The sequence below is a fragment of the Jatropha curcas genome, chromosome 1, assembly GCF_041381405.1.
Source record: "Jatropha curcas cultivar XTBG-Jc1 chromosome 1, XTBG_Jcur_1.0, whole genome shotgun sequence".
In the NCBI taxonomy this organism is placed as follows: domain Eukaryota; kingdom Viridiplantae; phylum Streptophyta; class Magnoliopsida; order Malpighiales; family Euphorbiaceae; genus Jatropha; species Jatropha curcas.
Genome location: NC_143151.1, coordinates 27,172,961 through 27,190,652, shown reverse-complemented (window position 1 = coordinate 27,190,652; position 17,692 = coordinate 27,172,961). Strand labels below are relative to the sequence as shown.

The following is a 17,692-nucleotide window of genomic DNA, read 5'->3' as shown; positions in this document are numbered from 1 at the left end:
TCATTTTTAGGGCTTCCTTTTTTTTTCAGCGTTTTCTTTTTGACCAAATCTGTTAGTTTCATATTATTTGAGGTTACTATAAGTATTTTCATTCTATTTTTGACCAAATGTATTAGTTTCTTAATATTTGATATTTTATGACATTTACTAAAAATTGAAACCTTAAATGTGACATTTGTCTCGCTGCCCGTAGTTTTATCATGGATGGCCCAACTTATTATACTTTGTTTAAGTTATGGTTGCGTCCTATAGTTTTTCATCTACCATTTAGTATTTTGATATGTTCTTATTATTATTTATAGTATTCGATGAGACAATATTTATAGTTAGAGAGAGCGAATTATGAAACATTACCAAAGATGTAACTTGGTCTATATAGATTGGAATGATTATCATTTTGATTCCATTCCGAAACATTTGAAATTTAAAATTTTATATCATACTGTTTTATGAAATTTTGATTTAAAATTTAGTAACTACAAATTTTTCAATTGCAAATATAAATCTAGCCTTTATGATATACTTTTAACATATAAATTTTTAAAATTAATAAGAATTTAATCAATATGTTTATTTAGAATTGAATATAAACATTAAAAAAATATAATTAAATTGCAAAAATAACAAATTAATATTTTATATAATTAAAATATTAATTTATAAATAAGGAATGAGCACATATCTTCACTTGACAACTTTCCATTTAATTAATAATAAAGTAACAACAAATATAGAAAATAGAAAGTCCCTGTAACCATAAAATAGATATAATAAAATCCAAAAATAAGAAATTGAAAAAATAATAAAATAAAAGCAAAACACAGATATCAGAGTAATTCAAATGAAAAAATTTTATTATTAAAATATACAATTAAATTAAAATTTCTACTATGTTTCCATTCCATACCAATATTTTTAAAAATGGATTATATTTTAAATTTTATATTCTATTTCAAATTGAAATGAATCGAATTTCAGTTTGGATTGGTATATTCCAAACCAATTTTAGAGACAAACTAATCTAAATTAGATTCATGACTCATTTATCGATCAAACCAATGACACTAAGGATTTTTATTGAAACGAGTGTATTTCTGACCAAACACTTTTTGAAAAAAAAAGAGATCAAGTCGGAGCACTTTTTAAAAAATCTTTAGTATCATTGGTTTGGTCCATAAATAGGGCCATAGACTCAGTCTAGACAAGTATTTTTCTCAATTTTATTCACTTTAACATTTAATAAAATGCTAGTGTAAAAGTTGACAGTTATCAGGACAATTAACAACTATATATTAAAATCGCTAATTTTGTCAAATAAGACTTTTAAGTTTTTAAGTAAATAGTAAGTAAAGTAAAACCTCTTTAAATCATTCATTTGTTAAATTTTTTAATTTTCCCATATTAGAAGTGTCATTTTTTCACACTTTTTTTTTACATTACTGATCATAAAGAGCGAGTAACTTAAGTTGTAAGATAAATTTAAATTTAATAGATATATTCTCTATAAGATTAGAAGTTTGATCTATGAAAAATATTTACAGAGAGATAGTCATAAATCTCAAAATAAGAATAATCTCATATTTAAAAGGGGTACAAAATTATTACATTTGTAAGGAAAATTCAATGAAAATACTAAATTAAACTACACCTATCAAACACTTTTATTTATAAAATTATATTTATTGAACACTTTGAGTATAATTAAAAAAATATTAAAATCATTTTTTACCAATTTATGTTAAAAGATATATAAATATCATAATTTCAGACATATTTAATTATTAAAAATTACATAATTTCATAAGTCGAAGTTTTAGAAGTAATTTTGAAAATTAAAGAGACTAATATATCAAACTAAAAATTAAAAAATTGCAAACAGATTTTTCTAATAAATAGTAGGCGTAAATTTATGTATTTTGAGTCTCAAACACTTTTTTTTTTTTTTTTTTTTTAGTTTTTTCCCCTTCATTTGTGTTGTGTGACAAGAATTGAATCTTTAACCAGTTAGCCTACAATTTAGTCTGTGTTAATACTTATTTCATGTTTCACAGCAATATACAGAATTATGTGACAATTCTATAATACTAAATAAAACTAGAGTTCTCTTTTTCTAATAAAGTTCCTTAAGGTACTATAATGCAATTATTTATTTCTTTTTAGGATAAACTTCTATTTTTTGCAAGTATTATATTACATGACAAAAAGAAATTTATAGTTGCTTATGCAAAATTAAGTTAAAACAAACTATTTTATAATTAATTAAGAGGAAAATAGGGATTTCAATCTATTACCGAGGATGATACTGACTATAATTTTTATAAAATCACCATTTAAAATAATTAATTTTGTAATTTATTAACTATTAAACTAAAATTATTTGCATTCTTTGTCAATGTCCTAAGCAAATATATGCTACATTAAAAAAAAAAAAAAATCTCTCTTTGCAGTCCTTTTTTCGGATTGAGAAGTGGTACAAAGTCTGCAAGAAGAAAAATCATTATTAATTAAAAGGAATCAAGATGATGGGATCATTTCTATCAAGAGCCCTCCTGTATGCAATTGAAATAAACTCTACATATTCATTTATTTACTTAATTTATTTTTATTTAATTTTTCCAAGCTAATATTTGATATTTTGACTAGATGATATATGGTTATGGTTAGGGATGAAAGTGGTGCAGATATTTTATGGTACTCTCACTCCAATCAGTTTAAAGAGGATATAAGTAGTTATAAATAGATTTGAGACGGATACGGATAGTGAAACCATTATGGATACGGGTAGTGTATGGGTATAGGTCTTTGGGTATCCGCTATATTAAATGAGTTTGGCAGTGGATACCCACGGATATTCTATCCATTATTAATAAAAATTGTAAGTTGGATTATGATAGTTTGAGATTCACAGGTGCTCTTCTCGTATAAGAGTACTTTAACTGGGTTTCAGATATGTAAAGGTAGTAAAAATTTAAACGGATTTGGATATGACTACTTAAATAGATATTTAAAACGGATTTGAAATGGATAAAGATAATAAAGTTTAAGATGAATACGGATACGGGGTACAGATAGCTTAAAATTCGTTGTACCTACCCCGCTTCCATACCTAGTTATGGTTACCCTGCTTTCCAATGTTTTAAAGCAGTGGAAAAGAGCAACCTGAAATTGAGCAACTCCTTTGGTGCCAATATTGGTATGACCAATTGAAAGAATGATTGGTATTAATATGTTATGCTTCCTCTGTTTTCTTTATTTAGAGAAAACAGAAAAAATTATTGGATTAAGAAAGTTAGTTAAATTAAGTTTTTTTCCTAAAATGTCCTTCATTTCATCATTAATTATGGAAATAATAACTACCACAAAAGCAATCTCAAGAAGTGCATTTATTGCCTAATTGTATCATTTGGGCGTTATTTCCAACCTTCTTTATTAACTTTATTTGACTTTATTAAAATGGGGATGTTTTACATAATACGTGCACAAAAACGAAAAAAATTTTAGAGCCAAATTAAAGATCAAAATTTTGAACTTATTCATTGAACGCCACAAATTTCCAAATTTTCGACGAAAATAAAGGGGAGAAAACTTAAATTTTGGCTCTAACTTGTTTAAACTTGAATTATTTTTCAATTCAAATTCAAAATTAAAAGTAAAATCTAGTTTCTACAAATTTAAATGAAATTGAGAAAGTAGTGCACAAATGCAATGCATTGCGGCCAAAATGAAATAAAATTTGGAGTCAAATTTTTTGAGTTTACAATCAGATTCCTTGACTTCTAAACCTTGCCATATATAAATGAAATCACAATTAATAATCTGATTCAAAGAAAATCTATTCACTTCTCTATAATATTTGAATCGGTTACACCATATCTAGAAATGGTTGCATCCTCCAGACTTGAATCTTATATATAATGAAGCAGAAATAATTATGGTTGTCTACAATATGAGTCAATGAATTAATGACATTAATTTCTTCTCAATTTGTAATCTTGTTATCTTATTTTAATCAATTTATATTCATATACTTACGTGTTCCTAAAAATTATTTGACCTATTATATTTAACCTCTTAACAAGTTTTAATTTGAAAGTGAGTACTAAACTCCGAGTTTTAATGCGAGTTTAAAGGCATAATTTTTTAAAAAAGTGCACAGCCTAACAAAATGTGTGACAACTTCACATTTTCAAAAGTGCACAATAATAATAAGGTCACATCATGGCTTACAAAAGAGTACAACCATTATAAGAATTTAAAAAAGTGCACAACTAAAAATAATAAGGCCACAAGATGTCTTACAGAAATGCACAACTAATAAATTAAAAAGATCACAAAGTGACTTACAGAATTTCATAATCGTTAACTAACATAGAGAAACAAAAACCAATGAAAACGTACATAAGTACTAAAAATATGGCCACAAAATGACTTACAGAAGTTTCAACTAACAATTAAAAAGCCACAAAGTGGCTTACAGAAGTTCACAACCATTAACTAACACAGAGAAACAAAAACCATTGAAAAAGTGTACAAGTACTAAAAATAAAAGGCTGCTAAGTAGCTTACAACAGAGTACAACCATTATAAGGATTTGAAAAAAATGCACTAAGTATTAAAAATAAAAGGCCACTAAGTGGCTTATAAAAAAAAGCAAAAGATAATTAGAAAGTGCACATTTACTACCAATAAAAGTCTACATTAACCTATTTATTGTCAGCATCCTTTCCTAGATCAGCATTAATAGCAGTAAGTGTGTCCTTCATAATTTTTTCTACTGGGTCATCTATTTCATCAAATATACAAATAAGCGCTAACTCTGTATTTATGTGACCAAATTTATAAAAACGATCAATGTTACTATAAAATGAAATTAGAAAGTGAGGTGATAACTTGTCCCTTAAAACACGCATGCATTAAATGCTGAGAATATTTGTGTCTGCCATTTTCCTTGATTGTTGAGTTTCAATCTTAAAAAAACACATTCTAAAAGCTTTCTAGTCTTTTTAACTTGACTTACATACCAAAGTTACTATTTAGAGATAACTTTCTTTATCTAAAAAATACACCTAAAAAGAAAATTTTTTCTAAATAAAGAGAACGGAAGGAGTATTTTATTTCAATTATGTTTAGATGTGTATGATTAGACTCGAACTTTAAAAGGTTAGGATTAATAAAATCTAAGAGCAATTATAAAAACTTATCTTGTGGTTTACATTTTCTCATTTAAAATCTGCGAATTATTTTTTGGCAAAAATAAAATTGTATTTTTATTCTTTTAATTATGAAGGGTTTAATGCCTAATATCAATAGTTTATTTTAATACGATGTTTGGCATTAGATCTTTAATTGTTAATATAGTAAAATACATATCTCTTTTGTTGATAAAATAAAGATGTTTCACTTTTTGTACTTTTCCCAATATTATTTTTAATCATCATCTTTTAAAATAATCTAGGTTTTTTTTTGCCATTAATTAGTACTTCTTCTGTCCCATTAAGATGATTCATCTTTTCTTTTTAGTTTATTTTAAAATATAGTCCACTTTCTTTTTTTGCATTATAATTAATTTTTAAATTGTCTATTATGACCTTATTAAACTTTACTCCCTCTGTTCTCTTCATATAGAGATAATTGAATTTGCACAAGGATTAAGATGGTAGTTAAACTAACTATTTTCTCAAATTATGTCTATTTTACCCCTAAATAGTATTAAACGGGCTCTTTATTTAATAGATAGACAACTCATACGAGTAGACTTCTAAAGCCGCATTAATTACAGGATTTCAGGCAAATTGGAGGGGATTTAAGCTGAAATTGGAGAAATTTCTGACATAATGCAGTTAATTTCTCCATTTTCAAACTTTGCCAAATTAAAATCCCATGTTGAAAATTTTGAATTTCTTTCATTTTCTAAAGTCTTGAGCAATTTCGGTTATATGCGCGCAAATATGACAAAAATGTAGAGCCAAAATTTTTGATACTCTTACTATCTCCTCAACTTCTACAATATTCTTATATGAATTGTGATCAGAACGTGAACATGTAATTGCATTCATAAGCTTTTCAAACTAAGGTCAATAGAAAGAGGAGAACAATATTTCTTGCATCATGAATAATTCATTTTCATTTGATCTCAATGAAGCTCCAATAAATTTGCTCGCACATTCTCATGATATGCACACAACTTTCCATTTGCCATACTTGAACTCCTTACCTGAAGCAGAAGAAAGCATGATGATGGTTCCTAAAATGAATCATACTGAAAATGTTGTTGTAGGCAATGAGAAAAGAAGAAACAAAAAAAAAAAAAAAATATATACCAGATCATGTAAAGAATTTTGTAAATGTCATGCTTTTTTATGAGTTGCAACAAAAATCCCATTAAAACGTCGCATGACAATTCGTTCTCTGGCGCATGAAAAACGAACAGGTTTTAGGAGGTTTGAGATGACGGTTTGTAAGTAATGCCTCTCCATAATAGGGTACACTAATCTATTTTTCACTTAAGGGAATCAAATAAGGTACAACTAATTCACAATTATCACCGATTTTTTTTTTCACTGTGTACAATTTATTCAAAATATGAACATGAAATTTCCATCCGTGTTAGTTATATTATAAAATTATATTAAATAATTCGGAGTTAACAAAATTCATATACATATTTGCAAGGTGTAATATCGATATAAAAGGATTTTCAAAATTATACTACAACCATCCAATTTGGTGTCCATATTTTGAATAATTTCACAAATTCTTGCTCATGTTTGTGTTCACATCCAAAAGTCGAGCACACTGTTAAAAAAACACATTGAAAATTTAAATGCATTAAATGTCTTTTCTTTTTTCTCTGCTACTTTCCTCGTTCAGAGCACAATCTGCAAGCGGATTACAGAGCTAAAATGAGGGCATCTTGGTCTTTTTCATCTGACATCCTTTACAAAGTTTCCATTTTGAGTAAAGTTCTCTATATAAAGAAAACAGATGAAGTATCTTAGTTTTAATAACCTTCATTAATTTTCACTTATTATGCTAATATAATGATTGTTCATGTGTTATTTAAAATAGACATAATAGGAAAGTTATATGAATAAAATTGTCATTTAACTATAATAATTGTTCTGTCCTCTGTTTCAAAAAGATAATCCATATTTCTTTTTTGGTATATCTCAAAATATAGTCCACTTTGCTCTTTTATATTGTCGTTAATCCTTAAATTGTCTACTACACCCTTATTAAATTTTACTATCTTATGTTCAATAACCCGCATTAATTCTTACTAATTATTCTAATATAATAATTGCTTATGTGTTATTTAAGATTAGCACAATAGGAAAATTATATAAATAAAATTATCCTTTAATCATAATAATTGCTATTTTTTAATCTGTGTGAAAATAAAAAGTAGAATATTTCTTTTGGTACCGAGGGATTACCGTTTTCAAGAATTTATAGTAACCTTTATTATTTTGATTTCAAATTTGGCCAGGATTATGGTTGCACTATTGACTGCATTTGAGAGAGCAGGGGACAACTTAATTTCATGGCATGTAATTAACTTTAAACTTATAACTAGATATATGTTATTTTTTAGTATTATTTTTATGTTGTTTTATTATATACATTCATGGTATTTTTCTTTCTTCGTTGTGTTAAAAAGAGTGGCGGAATTAGAAAAAATAATTAGAGGGAGTGAAAATTTTTTTTCTATATTTAGAAGGGGCAATACCCAAAAAAAATCACTATTTTATAGATAAAATGTAAAATTTTATATATTTTACAAGGTAAATTTCAAAAAAAAAATAACTAAATAAAATTGGGGGGCGGCTGGTTAAAAGGTTACCGATGAAGAAAAATTGACATTTTTTTATATATCTTTGGCATCCAAGAACAAGAGTTTGTATTGTAGATCCTAAATTTATGAAATCGCATCCTCCATTTTCTCCTTTCTTATGTAGCAGGAAGCAAATGGTACAGAATCTCATATTTGCGATACAAGTGGACATGTTACAAAAGGAAGGCAATCAAAAGAACCTAACTTACATTCTCAGAAGCCAAATGAATCAGCTTTGTCTATAGATAATGGGAATTCAGAATTCTCTCGACAAAAAATAGTTCCTAGTATAGAGTTTTGCCAGCTGAAACGCACTAAATGAGGCTATTTCATAGGGCATCAAACCATTAGAGAAATGAAATTCATGTGATTTATTTTTCTCAAGTCAAATTTGATTATGTGCAAAAACTAATATTTCTTGTAACACAAATTAATATAACATTCTGTTAGATGTCAAGTTCGAGTAAAATCTCATACTGGAAAAAGAATGGATTAAATGAAATATTCAAATGGGAAGAATGATGAATCAACCATCAACAAATTTATGTTGCATTGATGACCCACAATGAAATTTAATGTAACGTGATCAGAGGAATTGAATTTCTTACATTTTTATTTATTATCTATTAAATGTAATCTTTTTTTTTTTTTTTTGAAAATGTAATCTATTAATAATAATACTATCAAGAATTAAAAATAATCATGCCAGAAATAAAATTTTCCTATTAGTAGTTAATAAAGTTTGCAGATCGTATAATGAAGTAAAAGAATTCATATTCTTTTAAATAATGAAATTAAAATTAAAATATAATATTAGATTTTTCCGCTTGAGTTAATCTCAATAAAAGATATAAATTTTCGTAGCGGCAACTAGTCCATTAATTAATTTGGACATTAAAATAATAACTCTTACGGAACTTCTATAACTGAAAATTTGTAACATATGATGAACACATATGAGTTTCCACTATTATGCGTCAATATTATCAATAGAAGAATACATCGTACTACCAGGCTTTATAGATCGAAGATCTACACTTACAAATCAAGATTTAAAGTGTCCAACCAAATAAAGTCTAATATTATAATTTTATTCAGTAATAAACCGTCGCAAAGAAGGGACTACCCTCATAGGGACAAAAAAAAAAAAAATCCAAATATGGAGATAAACCAACAATAACAAAAACAAAAAAAAATAGATATATTATATGAAAAGCATATTTGAGTTTATTAAAGTAAAAGAAAATTAAAAGTTAAAGAATGTGAAGCGAAAGAGAGGGTAAAAAATAGAAAATAGGTGGTAGGTTTACCGCTGATAGACTCAAAATAAATCGAAGGTTATATCACTAAATGTAAGCTTATTGTCTTAAGATTTTGAATTAAAATATGATATAAGCCTATATAAGATTTCACAGGGTTGTATGAATCTACTGCATTATCACTTTTTTTTTTTTCTTAATGCCGTTAATTAAGATTTTCAATTTATAAAGGGATGTACAGTTCGTTATCAAATTAATTTTGGAGTTAATTAGAGTGGTAAATGCCCTCAATTTTTATATAGGTGATAAAAAAAAGTTTGATCTTCAGAAAATAAAATTGTTGAAAGAGCTAAAGATCTTTATATTCTACGCGATTACACCTTCTAGTTCTAAAAAAAAAAAAAAGGAAAAAAGAAGAAAAAAGAAAAACACATTATGTTAACCTTTAATCGATTAGGTGATTGATTTCACTAAACGCTAGGAAGAAGCACGTATTGGGCCGATGATATTTTGGGTTTCTTTTGTTGTGGGCTGGCCTACTAGTTTCGGGCTTTAGTTAAAAAATTGGTGAAATAGGCCCATTGCGATCAAAACCTCTGATTTCTTGAACATTATGGCCGCCGCGAATTGTCACTATTCGCTACTTTGATCTTTGCCGTTTTAAGTTTCATCCTTTTCGTCTAAAACCCTACCTTATGTTTTAGTTTCATCTTCTTCTTCTTCTTCGTCTAAAACCCTAGCCATAGAAGTTACACTCCAGGAGTTTCTACTTCGACAATTGTGTCTCGATTTCGATTCCTATCATTTTCAGGAGAATAGTACAGCACAATAGAATCAAAGATGGGGAAGATAAGTTATAAGAGATTAAAAGGGAGCCAAAACCTCCGCCAGAGACTGCTATTAGCTACTCTCTCCGCCACTCCTGTTCTCATTGAGGACATTCGGGCAGAAGACACGCTGCCAGGCCTCCGTCCTTACGAGGTCTCCTTCCTCCGCCTCCTCGAGAGGATCTCCGATGACTGTGTTATTGAAATCAATGAAACCGGTAATTGTTCACCTTCTCATATGTATTATCTGTGTAGAAGTTAATTCTGCATTTGTCAGCCTATTCGGTTTGAAATTGAAAAAAAATTCACATATTACAGAAATGTCTAATTCCAAATATGATAGTATTTCGTAGGAGTGTCTAGTTACTGAAGGTTTTTTTCTGTCATCTGCTGATTTTTTTTTTTTTTTTAAATGGGTCTCCCTTGAGATATAGGTCATTTGAACAACATCTGAATGTCTTCTTCTGGTCTTCTTTGCTTTAATTGTTTACATCTTAACTTCGAATTTCTTGCTTTGTGTTGTTGAAATTCTGTGGAAGACTCTTAAGAAACTCTAACCCTATTTTATGTGGCATCTCTCTTCCTTTAAAGCTTGTTTCTTGTTGCATCAACGTTTTGTTTTCTGGTCATCAGTGCATGTATGGGCTGATTCTTGTTTTAATTTAAGTTTTCTGGGTTTACCTTGCAGTTTCTCCATATTTGTTTGGGTTGTTGCTGAGTTCTATTTTCTGCTGATGAGATATATATATATAAAATATAAAATTGACTTCTGGAGTCCCATTTTCTTTTTTAGGACTCAAACTTTGTGTCATTTGGTATTGCAACAAATAGTAATGACAGCTTTGCTTTCTTTTTTTCTTTGTTTTACTTGGGTTATATTGTTTGTCAACGTGAACAACTTCTTGTGGCTCCTTACACTGTTGGTTTTCCTTGTTTTGGTTTCATTGAAATATATGTTGCAGGAACAAAATTTAAATACAAGCCTGGGATTGTGATGGGTGGGAAACATCTTGTGCATGATTGTGGCCTAAGTCGATCAATTGGCTATTTCCTTGAGCCACTAATTGTTCTTGGGCTATTTTCCAAGAAATCACTTGTGATAAGGCTCAAAGGTACGCGGCATGTGCTTAGGATTAATTTTAATTGCATATTCAGCGGTGTGCTCTGTGTAATTTAACTTGGGTTTAATCACCCAAGCTTTAGGCTCCATTTATATCTGGAAAATAACTTACTCTTATGTCTTTATAATATTGAAAATTAGTTAAAAAATAAAAACATTAATTTATAAGACTATAACAATGTTTAGAATCATAAAGACTTCGTTTTTTAAAAAAATTTATTGTGAAATATGAGAAAAAAATATAAATAATAAATTGTGTTTTTATTTGATCATGTGGTGCACTTGTTGAACTGGGCAATCTTTATTTGTTTGATGAAGCTTAACCTGATACTTGGTTTTGGAGACAAGAACGCAACAAAAGCTAGAAGCCTAATCCCTCAGATCATAGCTACTGATGGCTTGTTTGGTTTAGCAGTTATAGACAGTTGGTTGTTAGAGGCCAGCGATTAGCTAGTTGAATTGATTGTAAGATGTTTTGGTAATTAATACTACTTTTTAAGAGAAGTTTACCAAACATTTAAGTTTAGGGTTTGAGGTCTCAACCATTAGAGGCTAGCGCCCACCCTCACTCCACCCCACAAGAAAAAAAAGAAACTGCTTAACTAAATGGAGCTTTATCGTCACATTACCTTGACACTTAGCACAAGCTTGGGCAGAAATATAGATGTACTTTACTTTTCCAGACAAAGAACTTGCACTTGAAATGTAACTGTTTCTCCAGCCCCCATTTTTACACATTTAAAAGTTCCTCACTTGGTCTTCTATTAGAAGTTTCATAATTGGAATGTTCAGACGTCATTTTACCTTCCAAGAGTTGTTAATCTTGATGCATCAATTTATGTGGATTGTTAGAGAAACTACTAATACAGAGATCTGGTCATGTGAATCAACTTCTTCCCTTTTTGTCAAGTATCCAAAATGAATTATTCTGGATGTTGATTTCCAGTCCAAATTATATATTAACATTATTCATAAATGTAAACAATTTGAAATATTAATTTTGCATAAATGCTGTTAGATTACCAATCATGTTACTTAGTTCAGAATTATTTCAAATGTAAATGGAGGTGCAATCTAGCATGTAGATCTTTGAGGCCTATTTTGTGGAAGGTGGAGGATTATCAGTTTTGGGAGTTCTCCCCAGGTTATTTAGATGTTCACAGGAAAAAGCCATTTACACTTTTTATGCTTCATAACAAACAGTAATGCTAACTACAAACACATGGATGGAATGTTTGGAGTGATGTGATGACTTAGAAAGCTTTAGTAATGGTCAAAGGATACTGATTTTACCGAAGTCAACCTTCAAAACTTGGCATAACTCGTAAATGACAGTACCAAGAGTTTTTTTTTTTTTAAAGTTGTATATCTATAGCTAATGAAGATGATGTGATGATAGTGACACCGATTCTATTGTATTCAGGAATTACAAATGATTCTAAAGACCCATGTGTTGACACTTTTCGATCTACTACCCTACCAACGTTGAAGAGATTTGGCGTTCCTTCAGAAGGATTGGAGCTGAAAATAGAGAGTCGTGGAGTTCCACCTCATGGAGGTGGAGAAGTACTTTTATCTGTTCCTCTTGTTGAAAGTCTAACGGTGATATTTTGAATCCAATGGTGGTTCATCATCTTGCATTTTACTTTCTTTTTTCTTATATGTTCTGCTGTACAGGCAGTCACCTGGATTGATGAGGGATTGGTTAAGAGGATTAGAGGGGTCACTTTCTCAGCTAAGGTCTCATCTCAGTTTGATACTAATATGTTACATGCTGCTCGTGGAATCCTTAATCCTTTGCTTCGTGATGTTCATATATTCACCGATCATAGAGCTAAGGGTCCACAGGCTGGAAAGTATGCTTTCTGTTAGTAAATTTTTCCTTATCATTTTTAAAATTTTTTAATATAAAAATGTATAATGTTTTATCATGCTAAGAATTTATTTACATAGATTATGATGTCATGGCAGTTCACCTGGTTATGGAATTTCATTGGTTGCCGAAACAACTACTGGTTGCTTCATATCTGCTGACACAGCAGTTTATCATGCTCGAGGAGATGATATAGCTGAAATGGAAGATAAGGACAAAGAGTTGATGCCCGCAGCGGATGTTGGTGAGCAAGTTGCTTCTCTTCTTCTCGGAGAGATTGAGCAAGGTGGAGTTGTAGATTCCACACACCAGGTCTGCTATTTCTTTTTTTTTTTCCTTTCTGTTATTTTTGTCTGCTCTAGTGTGCTTGGTAAACTTTGTTGAGTGAAGTTCCTTTTTCTGCTCAACCCTGATTACTTGCTAACACAAATTAGATTCTATGATCACCATCTTTTATATATGGACTAATCTGGAAGCCAAATACTGCTCTCTCTCTCTCTCTCTCTCTCTCTCTCTTCAGATTTTTGAATAAAACTAATGTTAAAGTTGTAGGAGGGAAATGCATGAACGTTGGTTTTGAGAAATCAGAAATGGTAGGCAGAAAACTCAATTCACAGAGCACACCTCTTAAAGACAAGTTTTATAAAATTAACCTCTCTGTTGAGCAGATATCATTGATTATTTTAACACTTGTACATACGTTAGAGTTTACTTGACAAACCGTGGTAATCCATAGTTTTATGTCAAAACTAGACCATACTTGGACTGCTTTTACACCCAACCTAAGCCATACCTTGAGCTAAACCCACTAAACTGCATATTCTGCAAGTTCTTCGCTCATAACAAAATACAAGAAAATCAGATTACATTAGCAATGCACTTAGACTTCCAAATGGCACCCCTGTCACTCCAACATAAAGAAAAGTTGCGAACTGATTCATATTGCTGATGAGAAAAGAATGATAAGCGAAATGCTTTATTGATCATGAATTTCTTATAGTGCAGTGTGTCAAGTTCCATTATACCATCTTGTAATAATTGCTTTTTTTTATTTGGTGTATAGGGTTTATTATTTCTTCTTTGTGCATTATGTCCGGAAGATGTGTCACAGATACGTGTGGGAAAGCTATCACCATATGGGATAGAAACTCTGAGAAATATCAGATATTTTCTCGGGGTTAAGTTTGTTATTAAGCCAGATCCACCATCAAAGACAGTGATACTCAAATGTTTGGGATGTGGGTTGAAGAACCTATCTCGAAAGGTTTCATAGAGACTATTAGCAGCCACATATATGAGATGGTGATGCGCTTTCCATCCTTTTTACTTTCTTGCAAATGGCTTAACGTGGAAGATTTATGAAAGTTACAGCTTCATGCTCAGTCAATTTGGTTGTCCCATCGGCTTTATCACGTGGGAAAAAGCTCTTCCGTTTTTCATTTAATGGTAAATAGATAATCCAATCTTTAGTAGCTAACCTGAGACTGTCTCAAATAAATCAACTTTCAAGCTTATTATTATTATTATTATTATTATTATTTTATGAATTTAATTAGAATTTTCATGTAGTAATCGAGTAATGAAACTTGTGAATTATTACATGGGAAGTACCATTAATAATAAAATTCTGTAAACCGAAGTCAGAAAACTTGTTCTGAAAGAAGAAAGTACAAAGTGTCTCTTCAAAGCCCTCATGTTCCGGTCGCTATTTCTAACCACTCATCTTAAGGCCTCAAATCCTCCACGGCTGATTGGTTTATATGTATCTATTTTTCTAACTTTCACTTTGAATTTATATGGATATTTATTAATTATATTTGAGATAATAATATAGTTAGTATCTAAAATTAAAATTTTCTAATAATTTTTATTTTAATATATACTTCAATTTTATTTTTTTATCCATAAGTGTTTGAATAAATAATATATTTTCAATTAAGCAATTTGGCCTTTTTTATTAAAAAAATATGATAAATAATTTTATTCAATATATGACACCTACTCATTTTATTTCTATTTCTTAAATTTTTTATTATTTATTACCTTATATTTTCTTTAAGAAACTTTAAAAAAATTCCTTACAATTTTATTTTTATTTCAAAGCAAAATCAACAGAAATGAGTGGAGAAAGATGATAATCTAGAGAAATAAATGAGGTGATGAAATAGTTTATTTAAAAATTTTGATAAGAAATTTCGGTTAAATGCATCTAATTTTAGAACATTTATCAATTTAGACATTTGATTAGGAAAAACAAAAATTGAGACATTAAAATCAACAATAAATAAAATTGAACTTTGAATTTTATTTGCAATTAAAAAAGAGTATTGATTTTTTTTTTATTTGCAATTAAAAAAGAGTATTGATTTTTTTTTTACATATAAAAAAAATAATATCTTAATAGGGCCATAATTTAGACAAAGATGCCATGAGGTCTACAAAGACAGAGACTGCTCCTTTCTTTCATCACAATTCAGCCTAGTTGAATAAAACGTGTGCAAAAACATAAACGAAAAGGAAAGGAAAGGAAAAGAAAAGAAAATTGGAAAGCAGAAAAAGGAAAAAGGAAAAAGGAAAAAGGAAAGGATAAGCCAAAATAGTCAATTGCTAAAAATGCCATGCAACATGCAGGGGCAAATTAGGCTGAAAAAGTCCAAGCTTCTTTGTTAGTTAATGTTGTACGTACTCCTTTATTTTGGACGCTCCCTCACCTAACAGCCGCCCCATGTGTCCTATCCGCAGAACAATTAGTGGTCTTAATTTATAGTTCTTCCGTCAAAAAAAATAATTCAATTTCTATTTTCGTACAGGCCTATAAAAAGAAAAAGGAAGAAGAAGTTATTATAATTAAAAGATAATTTTATTCATATAATTTTTTTATTATATTTATTTAAAATAATATATAAGTAATTATTATATTAAAAGAATAAATAAGAATTAATGATAGTTATTTAATAAGGGTAAATAAATAATTTAAGATTAATTATAATAAAAAAAATGAAAGTAAATTACATTTTGGGGAAAAAAAAAAAGATAAACTATATTTTTAGGATGAAGGGATTATTAAGGATTGTTTCGCTCTTAAAGCAGTTTGATTTAGCAATTGCTATCAACTAGTGGCTGATGGTTTATAGAAGTTAGTTGATTACTGGTAAAATTTTAATAGAGATTGCTGTACAAAAAATCATCAGTAGCATAATTATTTTTATATGTTATATATTGTTTTATGTATATATATATATATATATATATATATATGTTAATTTAAGATGGATCTATTATTTTTTTATTTTAATGTATTATATAAAAAAAATATTAATTAAATTTTAAAATAATAATAGTTAAGAAAAAATTATTTTTAAATAACTATAAATAATATTAATTTAAAAAGAACTAATTTTATTAGCAGTTATTTTTAGAAGATAATGAATTTTTAAAATAATATAAATACGAATCAGTTACCAGTCGAGCAAAAAAAAACTTCAAAATTTAGCTGATCGAATCAATAGCTAGCTGATTGAACTATAGCTAAACTTTTATGAGCTACGAGCTGCTGTTGATTAAAAAACTTATTAAACACCTAAAACGCATGAATCAGCTAAACCAAATGCCCTCTTAGCTTCATCCTTTCAAAATTTTTTCTTTCTTTTTTAATTTTGAAAATGAACATGTTGTCAAAGACTTTGCAATCGAATCGGATTAGGGCAGATTGATTTGAGTTATTTTTTGTCTTTTCTAAGTAGGATGTCTCCGATTAGATTACTTTAAATTGTTTTAAATTTTAAATGAATTATCAATTGGTGAATTAGGAAAAAATAAGTTTAGTTCATGTCCTGTGTATAGAATCCCTTTAAATATTCGAGAGAAAGTATTTTGTTCCATTCATGGACTTACTCAGCACGGATCCGGATAAATCGAATCTCTAAACTTTAGATACATAATAGTTTGAACAAAAAAAAAAAAAACAGTTTAATTTAACTTTCACATGGATTAGAACAATATGATTAAATCATAATTTTACTTAATATTTTTCTAATAACCAGTATAATTTTTCTCCTAACTTGAAACATGAAAGATCAATATTTTAATTAGTTATTATCAATTTTAACATGTGGTTAATAGTAAAATTAACATATTTGTTGATAAAAATACATATTGATAGAATAAGAAATTATAAATATTATTCTCTTATGAAAAAAGACATGTCACTATAATATGTAAGAACAAAAATTAATGAATATATTTCATGGGATGAAGGGCATAATTTATATATTTAAAAATATAATTTTAATTTATTAGTTTAACTTAAATCAAGTGATTGACCGCAATCTTACTAATTGATGGTAAAAGACATATACAATCACTTCAAGATTGGAGCTAATTTAATCAGTATAAGGTTTAAAGGGAATTTATGTATTGAGTTTGATAAAGATTTAATGAATATAGTATTGAGCCACTTGCTATGGACAAACTTGATGAAAGTTCTGATGTGGTTAAAGTTGTTGGTTGTGCTGCGAGACGAAATTCAAACAACGAAGATCTTAGAGGTGGGGTAGAAAATGCTAATGTGAGTGATAATAACGCTGGGAACATGGGCAGTAGGGCAAATGATATTTTTATTCTCACTTCTCTCAGGCTCAATGGCGGTTAGCAGGTATCCAAAAACCTATACTCGTACTCTACTAGTATCCATTATAGGTAGTAATTTCACTATCTATACATGTCATAAACTCATTTATAACTATTCATATCCTATTAAAACGGATTGAAACGAGACAG

At 28.7% G+C, this 17,692-nt stretch overlaps 1 protein-coding gene across 1 annotated transcript; it reads left to right on the top strand.

The window, feature by feature from the left end:
* Positions 1-9,726: 9,726 nt before the first annotated feature.
* Positions 9,727-14,481, top strand: LOC105643795 (RNA cyclase family protein). The gene is made up of 6 exons (XM_012229007.4): positions 9,727-10,138; positions 10,883-11,032; positions 12,464-12,642; positions 12,718-12,896; positions 13,012-13,225; positions 13,977-14,481. The coding sequence occupies exons 1-6, from the start codon at positions 9,934-9,936 to the stop codon at positions 14,184-14,186; spliced, it is 1,137 nt and encodes a 378-aa protein (XP_012084397.1). The 5' UTR covers positions 9,727-9,933; the 3' UTR covers positions 14,187-14,481.
* The last annotated feature ends 3,211 nt before the right edge of the window (positions 14,482-17,692 follow it).